Consider the following 26759-nt stretch of genomic DNA (forward strand, 5'->3'; position numbering starts at 1 on the left):
GCTGCAGGAGCAAGCTATAATTTTTTAAGCCCTAGCTTGCTGCTTTATTTTATATTTTTCAATTTAAGCAAAATGCCACTTGACAGCTGAAGCTGCACAAAGATATTATGGAAAAACTCTTAAGTATTTTTCTAGCCACTGCAGGGAGAAGGCAATAAATAAAACCACTGACACTTTCGTGAATTTAAATATACAAAACTCAAGGTTTGTGAGAAGAAACAGGCTGGTGTGTTCCTTCCTTTCTTTCTTTTTTTAATTTGGAAAATGAAGTGAGGTTTGCTTAGAGAATTACCACACAGAACCTTTGCACTAGACACACCATGGATGTTCAACACAGGCAATTGTGACTTAGCTAATGTGGCAAATTAAATTACGTCAGTCCAAGTTTGCTGTGTTTGATTTCTAATGTTTTTGGATAAAATGAGATCAGCTCCTGGAGAAGAGCCAGGTATGAAATGTCAATCTGCACTTGTGAATTGAGGTCTAGTTCTTTAATCCCGCGATTTTACAACACAACCCATAAGCTGACTGAGAAATGAATCTCTGGGGTTTCACTTCTAATACAGCTGACATTAACGGCACACTACAGAAGTATTTAGTCTTTCTACTGCCTGAGTATAATCAACATTCAAAGAAATCAAAATATTAGAGTCTGTGGTACTTAGAGCAGGACTTGATTTTAAGAAAATTATAGAATTATTCACATTAGAGGAAATACTACCAAACCAAAGCTCTCAGATCTCACAGTGTCTTTTCGAGATAAGCTCGTCATGCCAAAGGCATCTAAATCCAAATTTCCCTGCAGACGGTTTTGAAAGGGTTAGGAGCAATTTTTCCTGGCTAACCATGTATCTGAGAATGAGATGAATCAGGCCGGCCATCGCTGGGATTCAAGATGACTCCAAACCCTCAGTTAGGGGGCTGTTGGTTCTACATATTTTCAGAGAGCATCTGGCCCATCAGTATTTGAGTGTGAGTGTGTGAAACACACTGCCAGGCATTAGGAATGAATAATGAAAGACGGTTCTCTCAATCTATTCCACATGCAGTCAAAGAGGCTCAGTACAGAGTCCTTCACCATCCGGGGAACCTGGAGGCCGAGGACTGGTCCACAGAACTACACACGTCAGCACCTTCCCCTCCAGATCCCTCTCTGCAAGGTTCTGTCACCCTTAAGACGTGCTGCTTCAGCCTTACCACATGATCTCCCTGCAAAGTGAGCCATCCTGGCCCATTCTATGCTCAGTCTTCTTTGTTTAAATAAATCTTGATGGCTCAAGTTTTAAATCTATCTCATCCATGAGGCCTTCCCTGGTCTTTTCTGACTCATATTCTTCCCTGTGGGAAGCGAATATCAAGTGTCGATTATGTGCTCAGATCTCAGCACTCTCACACCTCTGTGACGTGGGCTACGTCACTCGATATTTCTGTGTCTCAGTTCTACCATTAAAAATGGGATAACAGCTATCTCAAAGGGGATTAAACATAAAACTTACAAAAACGACTTAGCGCAGTTTTGGGCCCATTATAGCCAATAGTTACTACGTATTATTAACTCCGGTCACACTTAACATCTATACTGCACCATGAATACCTTCTCATCTCTCTCCTTAATTTGACTCAGGTCTCAGGTAGGGAATTAAGTTCCCCAAGTCTCTAGTGGAGCACCTGGCAACAATGTTAGCTGCAGGCAACAAGAAATTCCATGCCTGACTTTTCTCTGAAAACCAACACTTAAGACTGGGAACACGACAATGTCCCAGCTTCTCCTGAAAATGGCAACTTGTCTTCCTTCTAATGGGCAAGGCAACCTGCAGGCAGTAATAGACTGAGCAAGCAGTATAGTTACTCACTTTTCAAAATTAAACTTCTCAGACTGTAAAAAGTAGCTTGAAAATATTAAATGATTGGTAACAAAATGGAGGCGGCAGAATTCCAACTCAGAAATGGTTTACAGTAAGAGCTATTTCCAACTTAATGACTTGAAAATGGAATACACACTAGGATTTTGTTCTTACTCATCCACATCCATTAGGAAAAAAAGCAGACTCTATAAACTTTACATCTATTGCCTAACTATTTAATAGATGTTTTATCCAGGGGTACTAAGGAAATGACAACTACACGATTCACAAAGTCTACATCTGAATTTTCACTTTAGACAAGCTGACGCCAAATTTTTAAGCTAAGAAAGAAAACTAGCGATTCGTTGAAACACAGCTAGTTAGCATAAATTCAAGCAGAGCCCAGCAGGCTGGCATCATGCCAATCCGAAACAACCTGAAACCCACAGGCAAGAGGACTGTCTCTCTCTATAGAATACTCATTGGCTCCTAACAGACACAAATATCCTGGAACTTCATTTGACTAGGTATATTTATTTCCAAAATATGAACCCAAAGCTACACTTTACAAATAAATTCTCAAACTATGATGATAGATAAATCGAACGCTAAAGAAAGCCAATAGTCCCAAACACCAAACACGCCAAATGTCACAGCTAAAGGTGAACTCTTACCATAGGTGCCACTGAGAAAACCTGTAAGAGTCAACAATCATGAGACATCCTGATTTCAGAGACGCTACAATATAAAAGTAAGGCGTGTTTCAGAATGGATGAGATACTGTACCATTCTCCCCTGGCCTCCTAACTCAAACTTCAGTGACAGCTACGTGAATCCATTTAAAGGTGTCCTACCCCAGAAGTCAAGAGCCTTCACCCCTAGTTCTGGCTTGTTCATTCAACAGAACGAAACCTTTGTAAACTCTGGATTTCCCCCTTGACCTATGACTGTTCACATGAAAAGACTGGAGATAGTGTTCAGAAAGCACTCCCAGCACAGTTCGGGTACTCAGCAGACACTCCATTGATTTGCTTTTTCTTCCTTTATATGGAAATAGAGTGGCTAGATACTCATTCTCCTCCCAAGTATCTTCTAGGTACCCTAAAATGCACGTAGAATGCACTAAAATATTTGGACTGTGCAGTGAGTGTTAGGGGAGATGGCTCTTCAATGGTTCCCACTCCTGAGGGGAAGAGGAACGCAGGACTGGAAAACAAGCCTGCAGTCCACACACTGTGAGGAGCATGACTTCTTGCTGCTTATGACTGTTGTCTGGGGTCTGACCCAGTCAAATGCAATACAATGTCTGCATTTCTATGCCTTCCTGAGCCTTTGGCATCATCTGTAGGTTAAACAGACATCCTAAATTTTTTAAAAAATGACATTTAATCCCTCAACATCATCCAGGGTTGCAAACGTGAGTTCCACATACTAAGTGAAAAAAATAATTCAGACATAGCTCTTCCAAAGAACATCAGTTCCCTGGTGACTGGAAGCATACCTAGTAACACCAAAGACATGTCTGATGGCTTGTACTGATACATTAGAACAAACAAGAACACAGAGAAGCTCCAAAATAAGACTTTAGTGAAGTCATCTGTTTAGAAGGCATAATCTTCAAGCAGTCTCAAGGAGCGTTACCTGAGAAAGATCAATTTCCAAATATCTAATGGATGTGAATGTTTCCGGTACCAAAACTAAAAATGTTGCTATACCCTCTCTTTTAAAAAAAGCACAAAGTAATCGACCATTATTTTTTAAAACTCTTCAGGTATCAGTTATCTCCCAAGGCTCAGAAGAGTCTTACTGCATTGCAAGCAAAACTCTCCTTTACGAATTATAACCCACTTGTGTTTTCTGGGTTCATTTTTCAGCCCTTTGCTTTCACCTGGGCTTGTCCCAAACTCAGAGATACCTTGAGAGCTGAGGTACGATAAAAGGCACAGGCAGGAGAAGGGCCATGCGTGTGGCCCGAGGGCAGGCATGCGGCTGAGAGGAGGTGACAGAGGGCAGGGGCCCTCTTCCCGCCACAGCACCGTCAGCGAATACACCCTGCATGCTCCCTTCTCACAGCAAACGTGAGATGCCGCTTAAGGAAACTAGGTCCTGGGCCAGGGGCATGGAAAGGCTATTAGTCCAGCAGGAACACTCACTCGCTTTGTTTCCAGATCTTATCACATCAGCTCAATTTTAACATGAGGGATTCCCCACTTCTTCCTGTTGCTCTAAGAGAGCAGAAATCATACCCCTAAATTTTGAGTATTTCTAGGCAGCAGTCAACTTTATGTGCCCTGTATGAACAATGGGAGCCATATATCAATAGCAGGTGTTTAAGGCCAAATTTATGTGGGAAATCATACCTGAAGGGCCAATGTCTATACAGAGGCAGAGAGACATATCATACCAAAAGCAAATGTATTGACCTGCATTATGACAATCTTACCACCACCACCAAAGGGCTTTAAGCTCTGGGTTCTTATTTCCCAGTAGCAGTGATGGGTCTGCACAGAAACATCATCACGCCCTTCTCCAAAATCATGCATTTGAGAGACAACTAGTACACACCAATGGACAAAGTCACGCCTGATGCTTCAGACACCATTCATGTCTCTGTCACTGTCATCTCAGCTGTGTGGGAGCCCCACTGTATTTGATTAGCTACAGCCTTGATAAGTAATGACTAAATGACTTCTATTTTTTTTTTAATGAAATTCACCCTAGATAATATATATTGTTGAAGCTGAGGTTGTCTGAAGACAAAGCTGACTCAAAAGAGAGGGTTTTGAAGGGAAGGAAAGGAACTCCATGGATTCAGTTGGTAATATTCCCAGGAGACATCTCCAAGGACAACAGTAAGTTAAATCCACTTAAATTCTTAGGTGAGCTGGGACGCAGTCTGTCTGTGTAAACACACTCTCGGTCATGCAGGCCTTACACACTGATTTTACCACATATGCACCAGGGTTCCTTCCACCATAATGATGACAGAAGTACCAATAACTTTAAAATAACTTAAATAACCAACATTTTTGATTTCTTAAAAATCAGTATTTTCAACTCCTTTCAAACTCAAAATATGCCTCTTTAACATTCATGAAGTTATTTGGACTTAAATTTCTTCAATTTTCATTTCAGGTTGCCAACCCAGATTGGGGAGGGAGAGATAAAGACCCTCAGAAAATCCATCGCTTAGTTGGTAAACTCATTAAAATGGTCATAACTACAAAATCACAATGTATACTTAAACTTGGTGAAAATAGGCTCTTGGTCTCGGGCTAAAAATCTGAGAAGAAAAGCAGTAAGAAAACCAAAGTTGTCAACTTTTGAATTCTATGTCCCCTATAAGGCTGTTTAATGCTTTTCAGGGAGCTGGAACAGTGCTAATGTTTGTAACAAGCAGATAATGCTCATAAGAATATCTTCATTTAATTTGGAGAAACTTTTCTCGGCCTTGTGAATGAGAATTCTGTAAGAGGTCATCTGCCGAGGCGTTTGGGGAACCCTCAGGCACTTCTACAGGGCACTTCAAAAACATAATACAAAGCCAGCTTTGGGATATTATCTTAAAATTAATTACCTATATTAATTGCAGTTTCTTGTTTGTCTCCTGTCAACACCCATATCTTAATTTCCGCCTTCAACAGAGTCGCTATGGTTTCCGGAACACCTGCCTGAAGGCGGTCTTCTATGGCAGTGGCTCCAAGTAACAGTAAATTCTAGATCAAAAAATATTTTCCGTTAAAAGACTGGTCCATATTTAAGAGCAGCATTCATGACAAAACTCTGACGAAAGACAGGCAGTCAAAAAGTCCCGACAGTTATTTTCGGTACATTAAAACCACTGTTTACAGATCATTGATAATATCTCGATGGGTAGCATTTCAAAACTCTTTGCAATGTCAGACCCACTCCACACACACAGGCAACCCAGTGCTCCCTTCCCTGTGGGTCATGGGCCTGTGAGAACAGACACTATCTGGCAGTAAAGCATATGGGCAAGTAATCTTGAGGCAGTTACCGGTATGTGAGCCCTCCCCTCCACCCCACTAATGAGGGAAGTGTCATGTTATTGTCAACGCATGGGAAGACTGACTCTAGATGATACAGTTATCTGGCAATACGTGAAGCGTAGAATTTAACAGCCAGAGAAGAAAACATCAAAGTATCTGCAGGTCGAGGAACCATAAAATGCTGCCCCTGTTAGCCTTCTTCAAAGCCTGGACGGGTCAGTCCATGTTGAGGATGGGTATGGAGTGCAGACCCACAGACCACCAGTGCCCGGCCTGCTGTCCCAGCAGATTCCAGAGTGCCTGCACAGAGGGGCTGCTCACCACCTGCCCACCTCCCCTGAGCCTCTCCCGGACAGAGGACCTTAGCTTGGTGACCTGGTTACAGGAAAAGCCGACCCCTTCCTGAGCAGCTGCCATGTGCCGGCATGGGCATACTGCCTATTTAATCACATTGTTCTAATTCTAAAAGTAATTGTGGATATTTCCAGCAAAGCAGGGCCGATGGACACTCTGAATTCAGTTCTAGGCCCACCTTAACCTCCATTAAAATGACAAGCAAGTAAACATAAAACTTAACAAAAACTAAATGTGAAGAAGCAAAGGGGAATTTTAAAAAAAGAAATACAAGGAATGAAGAAAGCAAACAGGTGAGGACTTCAGAGTCATAGAAACTAAAAAATGGAGGGGCCAGTGGTTGCTGACATGAAACAAAAAAAGGTGAAATCCAACCCCCAGATAGGAGGGACTCCAATAACACCTAAGGCCTTGGGATAAACTGGAAAGAAAAACAAAAACCAAAGCAGGCAAGACGGGGTACCAACGGGAAAGCATACATCTTATTAGAATAAACAAGTGTGAAGATACTTCGTAAGTACCATGTCCAACCAGCCCATGAATTCTGATTGCTCCTGTACCTCAACAGGGTACCCTAACCTCCGTAAGCCTAATCTCATGCAGCCCCAGAAAGTCACCGATGTTGGTTTTGACCTGATGCTTCTTAAGATGCCATCAGTGCTTAGCTGAAGGTGCTGAGATCTTTCAGACAGCCCGTAAGAACTAACTGCTTCTTAAAGCAAAGGAAGAAATGATTAAAAGCTAATGGTCAATTCATATTCTTACAAAAAAGAGAACATCACTATGTAGCAAAAGGACCCCTGTTTAAAGACTTTATTCTACAGGTGGTGAGGCCCCCCCATCGGGCATGTGACGACTGTGTCCTGGGCCACTACCTTCTCAATGATCTCGTAACACTCCTCCAGCCGCTGAGTTCTGTCTTTCAATATGGTGCTGGCTTCCTGGTAGGTTTTCAGCCACTCCTCATACTCCCTCTCCGAGAGGTCAGCGTAAGCCACACAGAGCGTCCTCAAGCCTGCAAAACAGTGATGGCACCGGTGAGGGGGGCAGGCAGGAACCTTACCTAGTGAGAGACATCACGCGGCTCCGCTTTACACCAGCACAGCCCCCAAAATTAAAGAAAACATCTGCCTTTTAGGTCTCTCGAACTTTATATATTTAAGAAAGTGAATGTGAGAACGACTCCACTTTTAATATAACCACCTCTTGTATAAATTTCAGAGGATGTGAATGGATTCCTCACGGTGGCAAAGTCCAGGAGCTGTGCGTGACCCATATGTGTGTGAACAGCAGACAGGTATCAGCAAGAAGGAGGCGGGAAGTACGTTTCAAGACAGCAAAAACAGCCCAGGGTGCTATCACGTGAAAGACCCAGGCTTTCAGGCAGCCACACTAGGTGTGTGAGTGTGTGTGTGTATGTGTGTGTGCGCGTGCACCACACACTCAGGTGTGAAGCTATAGGCGACAGAGCAGCAGTCAGCACTTAAGCAAGGCTTCAGCTCTCGCCACATTCTCTTGCAGGAAGACCTGACCTCGGTGTTGTTTAAGGCTTCTGAGAGAACTCCTTTCCTGTTCTCCCCGAGTTCATAAATTATTATTCCCTTATGTCACGGATAAGCCAGCACCATAAGGATACAAGAGGGACAGGGAAATAACATGAGCTTTCTGAGAAAGGGAATAACCACAAATTGATTTGACATAGTGTGAGGCAGCCAGCCTTTTCCCTCTGCACTTCCGGTTAAGAGTCAGCAGGGCCACATATAGGTAACTAAGTACGGACTTTGCCGTGCATCCTGTCACTGCCGTGGGCACAGAATGCGGAGGGCGGGGCAGGGGTTGCTGGTAGAGAAGTATACTCCTGTGGAGCAAGCCACGCACTGCACATAAATGACGTATCTATTCAGAACATGATGGCTTACCCCAAGCATCAGCCATAAACCCTTGAAAATGAACCTCAATGGTTAAAAATAACATTTGCAAATTTCACTTACCTTCCGTGGCAAAATATTCCAGATGGCATAATGTTTCCTCCATGTATTTTGAATCTTTTGAAAGTCTCTCAAAAATTACATTATCCTATAAAAGAGGGAAACAATGTGACTGGTAAACCCATAAGTAAGCCTTCCAGCCAGCATATTCTAAACACAGCTTTGTTTCAGTGGTGTTCATGTCAAGTGCATGAGAACACCTGATGGGCAAGTAGAAATATAGTTCTTAGCTGAATTTAGTAGTGAGCTTCAGAAAACAAATCGGGTATGAATGTAGCCAAACAAACCCTGTTGGGGAGGACCGCTGTTGTCTCAAGAATAATCAGGCACCCAGTGGTGCCTATATTTACCCAAAACTGCAAATATTATATACTAAAGTTTTATAATACCTTTTTGCAGACGTGGAAAGAGTAAAATGCGCATAAAAATGGCTCAAGTACACTCTTGCTTCTGACACTGCAAGGGCTCCTACCAGGGAGGGCACAACCCACCCACAAGGCACTGAACCCAGGTCGGCTGAGAACCACGTGGTATGACTCAGCTCTTCACCCTGCTGATTGACAAGCAGGGCTAGGGGACTGGATGCCACAGAGCATCCATCAAATATGGCATATGCTTCACAGCTTTAGGACACTAAAATGTCTAGTTTGGTTTTGGGGGGGCAGGTTTGAAGAGAAAACCTATAAAAATAAAATGCAACATTGTGGCATTTTCATATTTATACTGTTCTATAATTTCACATTCCTCCACCACTCACACTGACCCCTTTGTACTTGCTGTGGTACTTAGGACATAATGGCAAATAAACAAATAGAAAGTGAAAAAAAAAACCAACTGAGAACATAATCTCAGTATCCTTGATATAAACATTTGATTCTTTAATGGGTCCAGCTATAATGCCTTTAGAATTCACATGCATTACTCCGTTTTTAAAAGCTCAGTGGACTCAAACAGGACCACATTTCTTCCCACTATTGGTAAAGAGTAGTAAGATTTTCAACAAATCCTTGACCCTAGTGTAGCTTCAAATTCTTGACACACTCTTATAAAATGCTTAATAATTTTTCCCTCAAAATGTAAGACGGTAATTTAACAGGATAGGTTTGGAAGCAAGGCTCATAAGCAAGAGATAACACAGTTAGATTGGATCAGTAGGTGTGGGGACAGGACAAAACACCTGGCCTAGGAAACTAAGCAAAATGGGCAGTAATGATGAGGCCACAGATGGCAGTGACCCTCATTCCTGCCACATGGCGCTCTGTATTGACGACACAACAAACCCCAACAATGGAGAAGAATAGCTGCTATAGAACTCAGACAGACAGATGGACAGATGGATGGATGGATGGATATCATAGGTCTATATAAATTACTTTATCTTCCCAAAGTCATAACACAATGGTAGTTAAACTGGAATCAGAATTCATACTTCAAGGGTTTTGCATGACATAGCAAGGTGCTGGTTTTGAAACCAACTGTTGGCTAAATGGAAGCTTTTCACGACCATCTTCGCCACGCTGGCTTGGACCACCATCACCGTCCGTGGGTTTTCACTACAAGCCAACTTTACTGCCAACCTGAAAGAGCCTTCCAGCCTTGGGCAGATTACTAGGGAATGATGTGGACGGCAGCTAGGAGAAGCAGCAGATTAACAAAGCAGCCACCGGGAAGTGCAGGCAGGAAAGACACTCAGCCGGTACTTACAGCCCCCTTGCAATAGAGCCGAAGTTGTCCTGAAGGAGTTCGAACAATTACAGACATTCTTTTTCTGTCACTGTAAGAGTAAAAACAAAGAGGAAGAAAAGAAAAAAGGTTGTCATTGGTCTGTTTTATGGGACCCTGTGATTAAACACCGAAACAAAGCAAAACATGGGCTGGCAGCCCTCAAAGTGGCCAAGCTCCATTTTGCTATGCTTTTCCTCAAAATCAGACTTTAACTGCATAGCTCCTACTCTTTTTATTTATATATAATGGACAAAAACCCATTCATTTCCCTACCATGGCAACTCACTAGCACAGCTACTTATAGGAGAAGAGGCAGAAACCGAGAGGTTGAGCACCTACTATGTCCATCTAGTTTACTTCAGACAATACTCTGTAAAAGTATTTGTTTTTATTTTGTTAACTCAAAAGAAACCTGCCTACTATGTAGCAAAGTGGAAGTTTCAACATGAATAAAGCTCTTCATTGCGTCTTCTTTTAACCGGAGCAGAAAGGAATTACAAGTTGGTAGAACTCACTGGAGGCAGGACTTCCCTGGTCCTCTCCCGATGCCGACACGCACACTTCCTTATTCGCCCTCCCCGGGACCCGGCTCACTCCCTGAGCCTTCAGCGGCTCCTCACCACCCCCAGATTCCTCCTCTTGCTGATCCCCACCCACCCCTGCACCTCACCTTATCTTGTCTTCCACTAACCCTCCCATCCACCACCAGGCTGCACACACGCCAGAAGACTCATCGTTCCCCTTCTCTACACCTCTGTTCCCTGTCTTCATAGACTACATCTCACCCTCCCGAATCTCTTTGGCCTTTCAGCAGGTGATTTCCCATGGGCTGTAAGCTCCTAGGACTGAGGGTCAGTGCCTCTCCAGCCTGGTGTGACTTCTGCACCCTAACCATAGCACTCCACCTAACCAGCTACCTAGTAGCCGGGCGCGCTCAGCAAAGCTACTAACCCAGCATTTCACCTTCTCAAAGTGTAAAGCAGGGTTGCCACCAACTACTGCAGGGGAGTTGTCAGGATTAACCGGCATCTGGAAAAAGTGAGTCAACTAAAAAGACATAGCTTTAACCAGACCTATAACTATGAATCATCTTCCTCTTCCCTCTTATCCTCCCATAAGTTTTATTAATACAGCCTTATGTCTCCATCCATATTCACGTATTTCTATCTGATTTCCTTTTCTCATCCTTGTCCCTCCAGTAACTACTGGTCCCAGTTAACACAGCCACACAACAGCACACGGTTTCCAGGACATCAACAAAAGATGAGGCACAAAGAGTCTGGAGCGGTGTTAATCTGCCCACGCACAGGGACACTGTCCCCTGGTCCCTACATCTACTCCTACTGGTACCGACCTTCTCACTTTCCCATTGAAAACCCAACCCCAAGGACCCCTGACCCACCAAAGATCAAGTTTGCAGTCCTAAAACTAAAGAGTAGAGCTGGAAAGCATTTCCTCCTAGAGGGCAAAACATTGATCTTTTTCAAATAGCTTATGAATCAAAGAGGGCAAAGGAGTCACAAATCATTTAACAAAGGTTGTTGAAAACCCGCCTAATTTTAATAACAGGAAAAGACGCCTTTGAGAGAGCAACAGAAACTTACTCTCTGGTTTTGACAGTTCAATGTTGAAAAGCAGAAAAAAATTAGACATTAAGATGGTTTATAACAAACTATGAATGATCTAGGGAAACAATTCAACAAATATTCTCAGGTCTTAAGTAAACCACACTGGGGAAGAATGAGTTCGAGTAGGTACAGGAGAACTACCCTACTACCCTACTTGGGCCAAGCCCCGATGGGACGCACTGGTCTTATCTGCCTTTGCAGGTCAGTTTCCCAGACCTCCCCTGGGTGTGCTCAGATGGAGCCGGCGGGACCTGGGCTAAACCAACCAGAATAACGTCCTCCTCACATACCCCAAACCATGCACATATGTCTGTAGCTGCTGATACAAGAACATCAGTCTCTAGGAATTTAAAGAAAAAGGAGCATATGGAAGCATAACACTTCATTTGGGAAAAAAAAAAAAATCAGAGAAACGACCTTCTCTACTTTCTGAAACAGAAGTCACAAATCCCAGGGAGAAGAGGGCCTGTGGAGATATACTCCCTACATTTAATAGGTAAGTACTACATCTAATCATACCATACGATCATGCAAACACTCTGATGAAGTTGCTAAATATACAGATACATATTTTATTTCAAGTGCACAAAAGAGAAACATACCTAGAAAATTCCAGGACATTAAGGATTCCGAATGTCTGTTCCTGTCCCATCTGAAACGAGCAAAACAGGCTTGTATCTTAGGTGCTGTTTCCCAAACCTACACCCCTCTTATCCCATCTTCTAACCCCCTGCAAACGCCTTTTCAATGTGGACCTTTTTTTCCCACAAGTCAGTCTGGTGGGGTCACAGCTCCCCCTTCTGGTAAAAGCTTCTCATTTTTCTCCAGGTAGCAAGGCCGTCATAATAGCTCGCGACACAGCCCCTTCCAAGACCCGTAAAGGACCCAAGCTACACAAGCCCATCTGAAGCTTTGGGGCCAGTAATGCTTCTAAACTCAGGATTTTACGTATTTTTTAGAAGTATATTCATACACCATACCCTATAATATTCATACATTCATACCCTATAATACATCAATTTTCTACAGCAAAATGTACCCCTATTCACACTGAGATTCATAAAGCCATAAACAGCCTCATGTCAGTTCTGATTAGATTTTGCTCCCCAAATCTATGCCCCACATTTAGGGAAAAAACTTGGAATTCAAAGCATCTTAGATTATCAATCTGCATCATACTTCAGGGCAATTAATCAAAGGTCCTTTTTCTTCAGGTTCTTCAAAAATGGAACCTCAATACTCTCAATTTTTTTTCCAGAAGATTCTGGATTATGGGTGCATAATTTTCAACATTTTTCATCAAACCTGCTCTCTCTAGCTCCCCGATACATCATAGCAGGAAGAATACGGGCTTTGTAGTTCAACAGATAGGCGTCTGAATCCAGCTTCCGCCACTAAGTGTGTGACTTTCCTACGAATGGCAATAGCCATTCATGCCCCAGGTCTGTAATTCCCATGTGTGTAACTGACATGCAGAACACGGAACATGGAACATGGAATTTTGTTCCACCTACAACTCCCACCCCTCCTCTTCAACGCCTAAATTAACACATAATGACCCACGTAAGCCAGCCTCCACCAGTCTTCAGTCCCTCTTTCTGAAACCACCAGGTCTCTTTCTCCTCAGCCTGTCCCAACTACTTTCTCCGACTCCTGCTCAGAAACATGCTCGCTGTCACCCTGCCCTCGGCACTAGGCTGTCTGCTGGACCGACGGCTCCCTGCCCGCTGCGCTACCAACCACCTCCATGGGAAGCCCACTCATTCGGCTTTCAAGATGGTCAGGCCCCTTCATGTAAACAGCAGGTTTCATGCTGCCCAAGTATTCGTGGTTGAATGGGATTTTTTAAGTTATTCATATTTTTCTACCTTAACTAATCAGAAATACTGGTTATTATTTTACTCCCAGAAATAAATGGCCTTCATTGTTAAATAAAATGATGAAGGGGTGCCATTCCACTACAACGGCATCTAACACCGGGATGACCAGCTCAACGGGCTCTCTAGAGTCCCCATATTTATCCAGCACTGTGAGCAAAGCAACCATTCTCTCCTTTCTCTCCCACCTGTGCTGCATCCACGCCCTTCCCAAGCACCACCGCTGCAGCACAGAGCCGTACAGCTGGAAATACTACAGTGAAGGGCAATAGTCTCCTCAGACTGAAGGCGAAGAAGACTTCATTTATGAAAAGTTCCTGTGAAGGGAATCCTAGATTCGGTCAGTACTTTGTCCCACTTCTAATAATTGCACACTTCCCTATGCTAAGTTCCCTGCTGATTGAAGTAAGTAAAAACAAATATGAGAGATCTCTGCACTCCATAAGAAAAGAAACTGAAAATTCCGAACAGTGGGCTATTTGTATACGGTATGGTATTTTACAGGTGTGCATGTAAGTAAAAGAAAAATGGACCACTGCCATGTGAGGAACATAGCAAGTTATTATGTAAATTAGAGTAAATTCCAAATGCATTAAAGAGCTCTAGGGCTTGAAGGATGCCTACAGCTAAAAACTGTAAGAATCCAGGAGATCTCCCCCAATTGAGAAGTGGAGAAAGGCCGAGGAGAAGAGGCAATGCCTGTCTCCAGGCCCTCATCCACTCAGACTGGAGTAAAATGCAGCCCCTCTAACTGGTCAGCATTAACACCAGTGCCCTGCAGGGCGTAACTAGCAGTCTCCCTGTTGCCCATCTCAAGGGGCCCTATTTGATCTTTTTCTTGATTTAAAGTTTTCCTATCACCAAATCTCTCCTTCATGCTTCTTGAGAGGGGAAACTCAGAAAAAACATAAAATAAGTAAACTCCTCAACTTCAGGGAAGGAAAAACTCACAAAGATTAAAAAACATATATATCTCTTAAGTGCCAACTCCTTTCTCTCCAGTCAGGGAGACTGAGGCCAGCAGCCCGAGGGCGTCACTGCACAAGAGCCACCCCACCAGGCACCAGGCAGCAGAGGCAGAGCCGGAGAGCCTGTCCTCAAAGCAAGAGGCCATAACGTCATTTTCCCAACTATTGCAGAATGAAGAGCAGCCTTGCTAAGTTCGTTGCTACAGATAATTTCACATCAACGTGGGAAAGGCTTGTGGGAAGCATCTTTAAGGGGGAAATTATTGCAACGTAAAAAGAACATGGACAGGCTTTTATGATCACGTAACAGCCTCCATTTTTCAATAGGTCTCGTTTCTCAAAGAAAAAAATGTAAATTCAGCTACCATATTTACAGTAGACGTGGCATTTCAAAAATAGGGTCTTTGAAAAAGTAGGTGCCGTCCAGCAAGAGGCACCCAGGGACATCACTTACAGCTTCTATGATGACCGAGTAGGGCGTTCGGGCCGTGAAGACGAAGCCCAGCTTCCTGGCGCCTTTCACCAAAGCAGCTTCATCTGCCAATAAAGAGCAGGGGGAGACCGACTAATTGAGGTAAGCACAGAATTCTGTTCAGTAAGTGTCACTGTTCAAAGGAACAAAATCCACACTGGTTAGAGGCCTAGCCTTGGGTGCAGGGCCGAAAGGGTTCGGGATGCAGACGGCACGCACTCGCTCTCCCGGCCACTGGGGTCCCGAAGGGGACACTTCTGTTAGACAGGAAGACGGGCCGACAGCTCATTCCCTGGGACGGGCGGGGCTGCACACCTCCTGCTCTGGCTGGGGTGGGTGGAGTTCTCGCTAAGGACCACGGGTAATATTCCCATGACTTTCTGACCAAATATCGTCTCTGAGCACAGCAATGTTTCAGTTCTAGTACTGTGGGGTCCCTGGAGCCCCAGGAAGTAGGTAAAGACCACACAGCTTCACCAGCAGCTGGAAAATCCACGCAGGGGTGGGGGGGTGAATAAAGCCAGCTGGCTGTCCCTTGGCGCTAGGAAACGCGGGACGGGCATCCCCTGCCATCAGTGTTACCGGAGTCAGGAGGGCCCAGCACCAGCTTCCTAACCGCAACCCATAAACCATGTGAAGCATGAGGCATGCGGCCAGAGGCCAGCAGGGCTTCTGTGGGCCGGGCTGCACCCCCATCTCCCACACGCAAGTGCGAACACCCAAGTCTCCCAAGAAGGGGACAGCAGTGTGCATGCAGCCCTGAGCCCTCACCTGGGGACGAGGCCTGGTAGATGATGTCGTCTCCATCCTTCTCGGGGACGACGGTGTGGCACACAGCCAGGAGGGTGAGGAACTCCTGTATGCAAGGAGCTGTGGGCTACAACGGGAGACCGTGTGAATCATCCACCACAACCGTGCTGACATACACGGAGTAGAGTCACGGCACCCCCTGCTTAAAACCCGCGGCGGCTTCCCGCTGCTTTTAGAACAGAGGTCGAGTCTACAGCGCAGACTCCAGGCCCCGTGACCAGGCACCTGCTCCCCACCCACCCCACCTCCAGCCACTCGCCCCTGTGGTGTCCAGCCGCCAATCTGGTTGCTTCCTCAAACAAGGCTCGCCCTTCCCGCTCTTCCTATGCTGCCCTCTACCTGCTTTGGGCCAGTTCTTCTATTCAGTCATCCTCAGGGCTTCAGCTCAACAGTCACTTCCTCTGAGAAGCCTTTGGTCCCCCGATTTGGAACATCAATCTCGCCGTCAGGTGAGAGAAAAGAGGCGGCCCGTGCCCCGCCCCATTCATTCCAATACTTAACTATGCCTGCGGCTCACATGCTTCCGCCCTTAGGTGAGCTCTGGGAGGGCGAGCAGGCTGGCTGCCTCCCTCACTAACACGTCCCCAGGCCTAGCAGACACAGGGAGCTCACGTCTGTGTTGGATAAAAGTAGTGAGAACTGACGCCAAACTTGGGCCTCCTCTTTCTATTCAACTATGCTGGCACTTAGGCTACACCAGGCCTGTTCTTAACTTTATAATCTCTTAAGACGTGTAAAGAGTGCATTCCTGGCCTGTTACCTTTAAAAAAAACAAACATTGTCCTGGATGTGTATTTACTAAATTTCTCTCATCTTCCCAGCTACACACACACAAAAAAAAATCCTTATAATTTTCATTGGGATTGGACTATATTTATAATGAGTAAAGAAATGACATCTTAAGTACTACCTACCCATCTAAGAAAACAGTATGTCTTCCCATTTACTAAGGGCTTCCAAAACTTCTGAACATAGGTCCTGGCATATTTCCTATTAATTTTTATTCATTTAGAAAATATCTGCATGCCTCATATATGTGAGATACTATACTGCGCATTTTATATATTGTTTTTTTGTATTATGATTGGGATTTTATACCTGTTATATTTTTCAAGAGTTTATGGAGATAGATATAGGTGAAACAGAATTTTATAAATGAATTTAATACCCAGTCAAATTAAATCCAAGAACTGCCCTCTTACTAGCTCTCTGAGTTAGAGCTGACTCTCTTGGGTTTTCTACAAATGACAAAGTCCCCCTCTTCCTTTCCAACATACAAACTTGTTTCATTCTCATGGGCCAGCCCTTTAAGCAGGGTGTTCAGAGACTAGGTTGACAGCAGGCTTCCACGTCCTGAGGTTATTGTAATGCCAACGTCTTTAGTGTTTCCCTTTTAAAAAGGCAGCTAGCTATGAATTTGAGATAGATTTGTATTTTCACATTGAGGAAGCAACTTTGTGTTTGCTATTTATTGTGGAGTTTTCTTTTTCTATTGTGTGTAGCCACAAGTGGATGGTGACTAACACTTTAACATTTAAACACTTTTAGTTTCTCTCCTCACCTATCAATGTGATGTAAGAGCAACTGTGTGGAAGCGAATCACAACTGTCCGCCTGGCTACTGCTTACAGACTGCAGGAAAACATAACTCACATTTAGGTGTCGTGCAGTGAAATCAAATAAGTTTAGAGAATTTGCAAATCCCCCAAGGCCTACACTGCAAATGCAGTAAGAAATTTTACCCAAAAGCCCTTTGATTTGAGAATCAGGCTTCAATTCAAGATTGCCTTCTGCCCTGCAAGCCTCTCCTGGTATCTCATTGGCCAAAACTGCATCAGGCGCCCAGCCCTGAGCTCATCCCTGGTCCCGGAGGCGAGTCCCCGGCCACCTAACTGCTCCCCACTGAACAGCCAGCTGCACAATCATCCACAGCAGCCTCACATCATATGATGGAATATTTTCCTGAAATTAAAAGTGATATTCTCCATCCCTTTTCCCAAAAGTAGTTGGGGAATACACTTATAATAGAAGAGCAATTTCTTGAAAAGGCAGGATAAAAAAGTACATACAGTAAGGTCCCAATATATACAGTGGGTTGTTATGTGCCAGGGTTCACATGTACCTATAGGGTACAGAAAGGAATCAACCAAAACAGGAACAGTATTTATCTGTGGAGCAAGGAACAAAAAGGGATTTGGGGGAAAATTTTTTAAAAACCTTTCTTTAGTCTCTAATTTATCTCCAATGAGGCTAGGGAACTGTCTCTCCATCGAAGGCATTACTTGCCAATAGCCAGAGTCCCTGTTTGAGCAAATGCTCTCTCTAGTGGCTAAGATTGGGGGCGGGACAGACCCTGAGGAAGACCAGCAATTCTCGGCATGGCGTCTGCCTTACTGGAGACCCGTCACCGGGAGCTCGGGAAGCCTCCATCTTCCACAAAGGGCGCAGACCACTGCTGCAGGCCCAGGAGTTTCAGAGGAACCTGGGGGTCTCTGATTCTCAGGTGCATCTACTCAGAAGACCCCACCCCTAGTCCCAGGTCTCCTTCCTTAGTAGACTTTGGTGCGGACAATGTTGTAAGGCTGCCAGTTCTGCCAGTGTTAAATGAGATCTCGGGTCTGGTCTGCAGCAGTCCTGGCCGCGGCTCTAAGAGGTGAGGGGTCTTCGACAGCTGCCAAGGAGGCCTCTGGTTTTCGTATGATGTCTTAAATGGGTAATTAACTGACCTGAGCTTATCGCTTTCTCTCTTGTGTATAACAGTATTCATCAACGACCAGCCAATTCCACAGATAATGCAATAAAACAAACGTGTATATAAAAAGTGGTAAATGAAAAAAGATCACCTTCTCCTGCATCTGAGAACTATCAAGTCCAGCAGATCACCTCTTCTCACAATGAAACAATATGAAACAGAACCTTTGACATTATAGGAACTAAAACTTAATAGTGAAATATTTTCTGTGAGTTATAAAGAAGAGTTTCACACACACACTCAAATTAAGGTTCCACCTTGAGCAGGAGGCCAAATTTCTTAAAGATGAAAAAAAAAATCTCCAAGATAAAATTAACTGCCTTTGGTTCTCTACGTAACCTGACATTCTGTAAAAAATTAAGGAAAGTACACAAACTGAATTTACAGTCTATGGATGTCTGTAATATATTTTAGACAAGTACTCCATGCTTGAAAATAGACTTTTTTTCTATAACTTCCAAGAAGAAAAAACTTTTATAACTTCAAAGAACTGATTGTTTGTTGGAGAAAGTATGGATACATGTATGTATATGTATGCATATCTTTTTGGAATTTAAAGTTTTATTGTGGAAAAATACACATATAATACTTGTCATTTTAACCATCTATAAGTGCAATTCAGTGGCATTAAATACATTCACGACACTGTGTACCTATTGCCACTCTCTATACTCAAGACTTTTTCATCTTCCCAACAAACTCTGTACCCACCAAAAAAATGACTCCCCATTTCCCCTCCCCTAGTCCGTAGTCACTTCTAGTCTGCTCTGTCTCTATGAATTTGCCTATTCTAGGTTCCTCAAATAAATATAATCATACAATGTTTCCCCATCAGTTAACACATTTTAATCTTCACAAAATGATTTATATATCTAGAAATGAATATTTTCAATTGATCTGATGAATGTAAAAATAGAAAACTGTATGTCAAAAATTGCCATGCATGCCAAACTGCAGCTGTGAAGTATCTACGTAATATACATACAAATCACTCCTTCCTGAAGACTCGAACTGAGAAGTCCTAGGAGTAAAGATTCAAGAGGAAGCTGTGTGTTCTTCCTTGGCTAATATCTGGGACATCATCCCACAAATAGGAAGCAACTGGTTAGCAATGTAACCAAGGGGCCACATGAGCTGTTCCTTGAAATTCCACAGGTTGATTCTCTAAGAGGCAAATTCCATCTTCGCTTCCAGCCTACACAAAGCTTAAAACACAGTCCTAAAGGACCAGGAAATCGGAAACGATGACCCAAGAAAAACAAAAGTTCTGGAGCAGATGGAAGTGCTGCCTGGGGAGGAAGGTAAGGGTTTTCTTGGTTCAGATGCTTTAATTTTAGTCAATGGTCCCCAAGACAATTTAAATAAGAAGGTGGTCTATCCAAAGGCTAAAATCCTAAAATGCTCCTTCCCTCTTCTCAACCATATTTTCACAAAACAGCCAAGTAATCTAACAGGGTCTATATTTAAGTTTAAAAAGATCCATTGGGTATATTTAATCCAAACCCATATCTTCCCAAGGAAGAATACTGGAGACTACGGCCTTCATTATTTATAGTGCAGCTAGACAGTAAATGTCAAAGGGCTTAATTAACTCAGTACCCAAGATGAAGACTACCTCAGAAGGCTTCAAGGATCCAGAAAAGATTTTTAAAATGTTAAACATAGACAAGCAGACTTTTACTAAAGAAATAAACAATTAACTCCCTAACCCATGGCCTCATTATGCATTTAATGAACTGTGAGTATCCAGGTTATCAAAAATCCATAAAAGTGCCCAGGTTTTCATTGATACTTATGATAATCTCCCTAAGTCAGGGCTGGCCCTTCCTAAGAGCTGCATCTAACCCGAATCCTGCTGGCCTTCTCAGTGGAAAAAAAGGAAATTTGCCTCAGGAGGGTAGAAGTTGAGAAGGAAGGAAAAAGTTCTCTAACTTCTACAACAGTGGGTTTCTTCCTAAAATGCATGCCATTTTAGGGAAATGCTCTTTAAAGGATCCTTTATCTATACTCAGGTCTCCACTCAAGTGTCAAAAGAAGTCAGGCTCAAGAAGAGCATGTGATCAAAGGTCAAAAATCCTTAAAAAGCCAACACACACAAATGTGAGTTCAGCTTTGGAAAGAACAATGTTTGTGCATATAAATTAAACTGAGCTCAGTCTTCCAGGATTTCAAAAACTGGGATTCCAGCAGCAGGGGGAGGGGGTCCCGTAAGGATCTCTTACTCCAAATGAGAGTTTTTTACCTGGCCACTGGGTTTCCATGCCAGCCCACATTTAGATCAGTACAAATACCATTCAGTGTGGGTGCCCACATTTCAACAGCAGTGTTAGCCATCATGCCCACTGAAGAGCTCAGACCCCCCTGATCTGCACAGGCATAATCACTTTCTCAGGGAGCGGTGTCATGCCTTCCCCTATAATGCAGAAGTGTGCAGAGAATGACTGCACGTGTCTACTTCTCCAGTGAATAGAAACCCCCGAGCGCTTTTTTATTCATTTCATCCCCTAGTACCTAGAAAAGCACCAGTTTAAGCCCTGAAACTGTTTGCTAAGTGAATGCATAAATAAATGAGTCTCTTACTTGAGCAGGGATCCAGTAGTCTGCTGCTCTCCTTAAGCCTACAGAGGAACTCCATGGTGCTCAGTACCCTATGCTCATCTCCCTTCCTTCCTAAGCCTCTATGTTACCCTTCCACCTTCTCCTTTCCCATTCACCATCCCAACTTAAACAGACACCTTTAGGCAACCACCTTCATTATTACCCTCCATCTAAATACTCTTCAAACACACGAGTCCTCTTTCAGAAAGCAAATCCTGAGTGCACTTATTTCTTTGACATCCCTGATTAAAGCGCTCCTCCTCCAGAGAAGCTTCTCCTCATGCTACTCTTCTGCTGCAAGAACCTCTAGCCTCATAGCTGCATCTACCACTAAGATCAAAATCCAAGAAAGGACCACATCCATGTCTGTGGCTGTGACTCAAAGCACGGACCCCAGAAGCATCCTCTGCGTGGTCTGGGACCACCTTATCAGCATCCCTGGGGCTGAAGCAAATGTCTGCACCCCGGCTGTGGACATGGGTGCCGTGCACACTCCCAACTGAGAGCTACTGCTGGAAAGGTTTTAATTAACAAATAAGCACTAACTGCAATAGAGAAAAGGAAATTTCCTTGCTGAAAATTCAGAGAATATTTTAAATACATCTCTTAACAAAATTTTGGAAAGATAAAGTTTTGATTTTGCTCCTGTTTGCCTAACTTCAAAACTTAAATTTATTTTCCCCAGAAAAAAGTAATTGTATTAGATCTGATTTATACTGACTAAACTGGTTGTAAAACACTTTGATCACTGAATACTTTTTAAAGTTGCTGTTTCTCAGAGTAGCCTTTAAAACAAAAATGAGTTTATGCGATCCTACAGTTAATCCTGATAACATAGTTGAGACAGTGTGATGTATAGTTAAGAAATGAACAGATTTAGGTTCTGAGTCTAATTTCTACATTTGTTTTCTGGGTAACTCTTGGCCAAGTCAATCTCTCTACACAATTTCCAATGACCTCTCTGGGGCAACTCAGTGGCTCAACAAAATACATGTCGAACACACAGTAGGGTGCTATAAATGCTACATTATCATATCTTGCTTTTGTTTCTTAAATTATCCTAGTCGAAGGATCCTGAGATTACTTTTCAAAATGCATGACCTCTGAGATTCAGAACTGAAAACCTAGTATACAGAAATCTTACAAAGCAACAGAAATCTGAAATGTCAGAGAATTCTGTAAGACTCATCCTACCTTAACATGCTACTTTGTAACTTCACCACATATTTAATCCAGCCTTATATTACTTTACTGTGGTAGCACTAACCACGAAGCACTCACTTAAGATCACTTCCCTGAAGTACTAACACCATGAAAGTGAAACCTAGGTTCCAAAATTGCAACTGTGAAGACCCTACATGTATGTAAATAAAAGTGCACCACAAGCTATTTGATGTCCTAAAAGCAAGCTGGTGGCCTTACATGGTGGTCCTCAATGTTCTTCAAGAGTCTAGGATCATCAAAGTCACATGAATCACTAGGAGGAGGAGGCATCCGGCTGTAAGAACACAAAATATTTATTTAGTTCAGAAGTTTTTTTAGGTTAATTCAAGCCCAGTACAAATCAGTCTTCAAGAAGAATCACACCTAAAAAGCCTACAGATTTATATTAAACTTTTAAAGATTTGGGATACTATATATTATTTCAAAATGCAAGACAGGAAATCTTTGACTTTAAGTAAAAAAATTATATAGATTATTATAAACAATGATATAATTACAAGGAGAAGAAACAGAGGTAAGGACCAACGCCAAGACTGTGTCATCTCGTTAATCTCTGTATCACTTTTACCACGGAAAATTCCCACGACTGCTGGCTCAAAGCAGGTAAAATAAGAGGAATGATTGTATTCTATCTAGTCCATCATTTACGGCCAGAGCTCATATGTGGGAGAGAGAAGGAGGCAAATAATTGTTAGACAGGAAATGTGATACAACGGCTGTGTGTTATCATGTTTAAGAAAATGTGAAGGGTCAAGTGTATTCACTATCTCCGTTTCTTCCTGAAACCCTTCCTTCAGGACAAAGACAATGGAAGAAAAGACAACAGCAGCATCGATGTCAATCTGCACTGTGAATGGACATCAGAGTTCAGCACAGCAGAGAAAACAGAAACCAAAAGCCCTGAACAGTAAATAGCTAAAATGCAAGCTGATACCCCAAGCAAAACCTTGGGAAGGCTGAGAAAATGGTGCAAGAGGTACCTGTGAGATAAAGGGAAGGAAGAAAACAGGACAGTGCCGAATCCATCTGAGAAAGAGAATACCTACAAGATCCCTCCCTCATCCCCTGTAACAGGCACCTGAACACTCTGCACCCAGAAAGAAATGGAAGATTCACCCTGCGCAGTAGCCGTGGACCCAGGGACACTGGGCACACAATTAGCTAGGGTAGGGCATCCATCCAAGGCAAGAATTCTAAGTGAAATGGTTTATACACTGACAGGTATGATCACCAATCCTCTGCCTCTCATAGCAGCTGCAAATAGATATATAGAACTTGGCAGGAAAGTGGTTCTTTTCATGACAAAAGACTCATCAGCTCCAAGAAAGACCCACAGACACTGACATGGAGGGGTCCTGTAATAAAATGTAGGTCCTGGTTGAGTGTCCCACAGAAAGCCAGTCAATAATTAACTACATTGTCTCCCCTACACACATGGCCATAACAATCACCTTTGTTAGTGGACAAATCTTAAAACATAAGCAGACAACATCACTAGTTCGAAAGGAAATGCAAACCAAAGCCACAATGAATCCCAATGTCTATTACATTTTAAAAAAAACATAAATTAACAAGGGTTAAGAGGATGTGAAAAAATTGTGCATAACCCATGGGAATGTGAAGTGGTACAACCGCTAGGAAAAACAATTTGGTGGTTCCTCAAAAATTTAGACATAGATTTAACACATAACCCAGCAATACCACTTTTATTAGATATATGCCCAAAAGAACTGAAAGCAGAGACTTAGAAAGTTATATATCAACCCATATTCAAACATCATTGTCAGTTCATAGCAGCATTATTCACAATAGTGAAAAGGTGGAAATAAACCAAATAATTCATCTCTTCTTCAACAGGTGAATAGATAAAATATGGTATGTACACTCAATGGAATATTATTCAGCCTTTAAAAAGGATGAAATTCTGATACATACTATAACATGTATGCTATAATATTGAAGACAATATGCTCAGAGAAGTGAGGGAGAAGAATTGGACCAAGGGCTGGTTATGTTTTTGAAGCCTTGTACAATCATTGGACTTTTAAAATCCCATATTCACGTTTAAATTTTGTTCTGGTTCTCTCTTAAAGTCACATATATGCAACTTTATTCACAAAATATTCAGGGAAGAAATGCCAATACAAATTCATTCCAAAGCCTTTTGCACTAAAGTGTCAAGAAGACCTAAAATCTGCTTACCAGAAATCATCTGAGGATGGCTCCCTTGTCAATTCTGGAAAATGGCTGCCAGAGAGAAGGAAATACAGTGGTCACAATACTGTGATCAGAGGACAAGTATTCACACATGGAGCATTCTACAGGACAGATCATGTATTAGGTTGCAAAACAAATCTTAATAAATTTGAGAAAGTTTCCAACCACAACACTGTGAAACTAGAAATCAATTACAAGAAGAAAACTGAAAAATTCACAAATACATGGAGATTAAACAACATGCTACTGAACAAGCAATGGAGCAAAAATAAATCAAAGGAGAAATTTAAAAACATGTTGAGACGAAAGAAAATGGAAATACAACGTACCAAAACTTACGCAGCAAAAGCAGTTCTAAGAGAAAAGTTGGTAGCAATATAGCAATAGCAACCTGTATCAAGAAAGATGAAAAATCTCCAACAACCTAACTTCACACCTGAAAGACTTAGCAAAAGAAGAATAAATCAAGGACAAAGTTAGAAGGAGGAAAGAAACAACAAAGATCAGAATGGAAATAAACAAAATAGGGACTAAAAAGACAACAGAAAAGATCAATGAACCAAGAGCTGATTCTTTGAAAAGATAAGCAAAATTGATAAACCTTTACCTAGGTTCACCAAGAAAAGGAGAAAGAAGAATCAAATTGATAAACCTTTACCTAGGTTCACCAAGAAAAAGAGAAAGAAGAATCAAATAAAGTCAGACAAAAAAAAAAAACTGATAGCATCAAAATACAAAAGATCATAAGAGACTACTATGAAAAATCATACATCAGTAAAGTGGACAACCTTAAAAAAATGGATACATTTCTAGAAACGTGCAACCTCCTAAGACTGAATCATAAAGAAATAGAAAATCTGAACAGACCAATTACTAGTTAAGGAGATTGACTCAGTAATCTAAAAACTTCCACTAAACAAACATCCAGAACCAGACAGCCTTCACTGGATGAATTCTACCATTATGCACAGAAGAATTAATAACAATCTTTCTCAAAGTCTTCCAAACAATAGAAAAGGAGGGAGTACTTCCAAACTCATTTTACCAGGCCAGAGTTACACTGATATCAAAGCCTGATACGGACACTATAAGGAAATTACAGGCCAATATCCCTGATGAGCATAGATGCAGAAATCCTCAACAAAATACTAGCAAATTAAATTCAATACTATATTAAAAGGATCATACACCATGATCAAGTGAGACTTATTCCAGGGATGCAAGGATGGTCTGACATACTCAAATTAATCAGTGTGATGCACCACATTAAGAAAATGAAAGACAAAGATTATATGATCATCTCAATAGATGCAGAAAAGCATCTAACAAAATTCAACATCCACTTATGATAAAAACCCTCAACAAAGTGGGTAGAGAGGGAACATACTTTAATATAATGAAGGCCATGTATGTCAAATCCACAGCTAACATTATACTCAATGGTGAAAAGCTGAAAGCTTTTCCTCTAAGATCAGGAATAAGACAAAGATGCCCACTCTCATCAGTTTTGCTCTAGTACTATAAGTCCTAACAATCAGACAAGAAAAAGAAATAGAAATAAAAGATATTCAAATCAGAAAGAAAGAAGTAAAACTGTCACTGTTTCCAGATGACATGATATTATACATAGCAAACCTTTCTAAGGACTACACCAATAAAACTATTAGAATAAACAAATTCAGTAAAGTTGCAGGATACAAAATCAATATACAAAAATGTGTTGCATTTCTATACACCAATAACAAGCTATCAGAAAGAGATATTAAGAAAACAATCCCATTTAAAATTACAACAATAGAATAAATACCTAGGAATAAATTCAACGAAGGATGTGAAAGACCTACACACTGAAAATTATAAGTCACTGAAGATGACACAAACAAATGGGAAGATATTCTGTGCCTATGGATTGGGAGAACTATGGATTTGGATAAAATGTCCCTACTACCCAAAGCAATCTATAGATTCAATGCAATCTCTATCAAAATTCCAATGGTATGTTTCACAGAAATAGAACAATCTTAATTTGTTGAAACCACAAAAGACTCAAATTGCCAAAACAGTCTTGAGACAGAACAAAGCTAGAGGCATCATGCTCTCTGATTTCAAACTACATTATAAAACTACAGTACTCAAAACAGTATAGGCATTAAAAACAGATACATAGATCAACAGAATGGAATAGAGAGCCCAGAAATAAACCATGCATATATGGTCAATTCATTTACAACCAAAGACCCAAGAATACACAATAGGGAAAGGACAGCCTCTTGAATAAGTGGTGTTGGAAAAA

At 42.1% G+C, this 26759-nt stretch overlaps 1 protein-coding gene across 1 annotated transcript in view; it reads right to left on the bottom strand.

Moving 5' to 3' along the window:
- Nucleotides 1-26759, bottom strand: part of ATP8A2 (ATPase phospholipid transporting 8A2) — a 544332-nt gene that overhangs the window by 354714 nt on the left and 162859 nt on the right. Inside the window, exons 15-23 of the mRNA XM_036917383.2 lie at nt 24452-24496; nt 22448-22523; nt 15638-15743; nt 14849-14931; nt 12152-12201; nt 9901-9970; nt 8200-8284; nt 7084-7223; nt 5422-5560 (exon numbers count right to left, since the gene is read on the bottom strand). Of these exons, the coding sequence (XP_036773278.1) occupies nt 5422-5560; nt 7084-7223; nt 8200-8284; nt 9901-9970; nt 12152-12201; nt 14849-14931; nt 15638-15743; nt 22448-22523; nt 24452-24496 (794 nt within the window). The remainder of the gene's footprint in view (nt 1-5421; nt 5561-7083; nt 7224-8199; nt 8285-9900; nt 9971-12151; nt 12202-14848; nt 14932-15637; nt 15744-22447; nt 22524-24451; nt 24497-26759) is intronic.

This window comes from Manis pentadactyla, chromosome 2 (assembly GCF_030020395.1).
Source record: "Manis pentadactyla isolate mManPen7 chromosome 2, mManPen7.hap1, whole genome shotgun sequence".
Taxonomy (NCBI): domain Eukaryota; kingdom Metazoa; phylum Chordata; class Mammalia; order Pholidota; family Manidae; genus Manis; species Manis pentadactyla.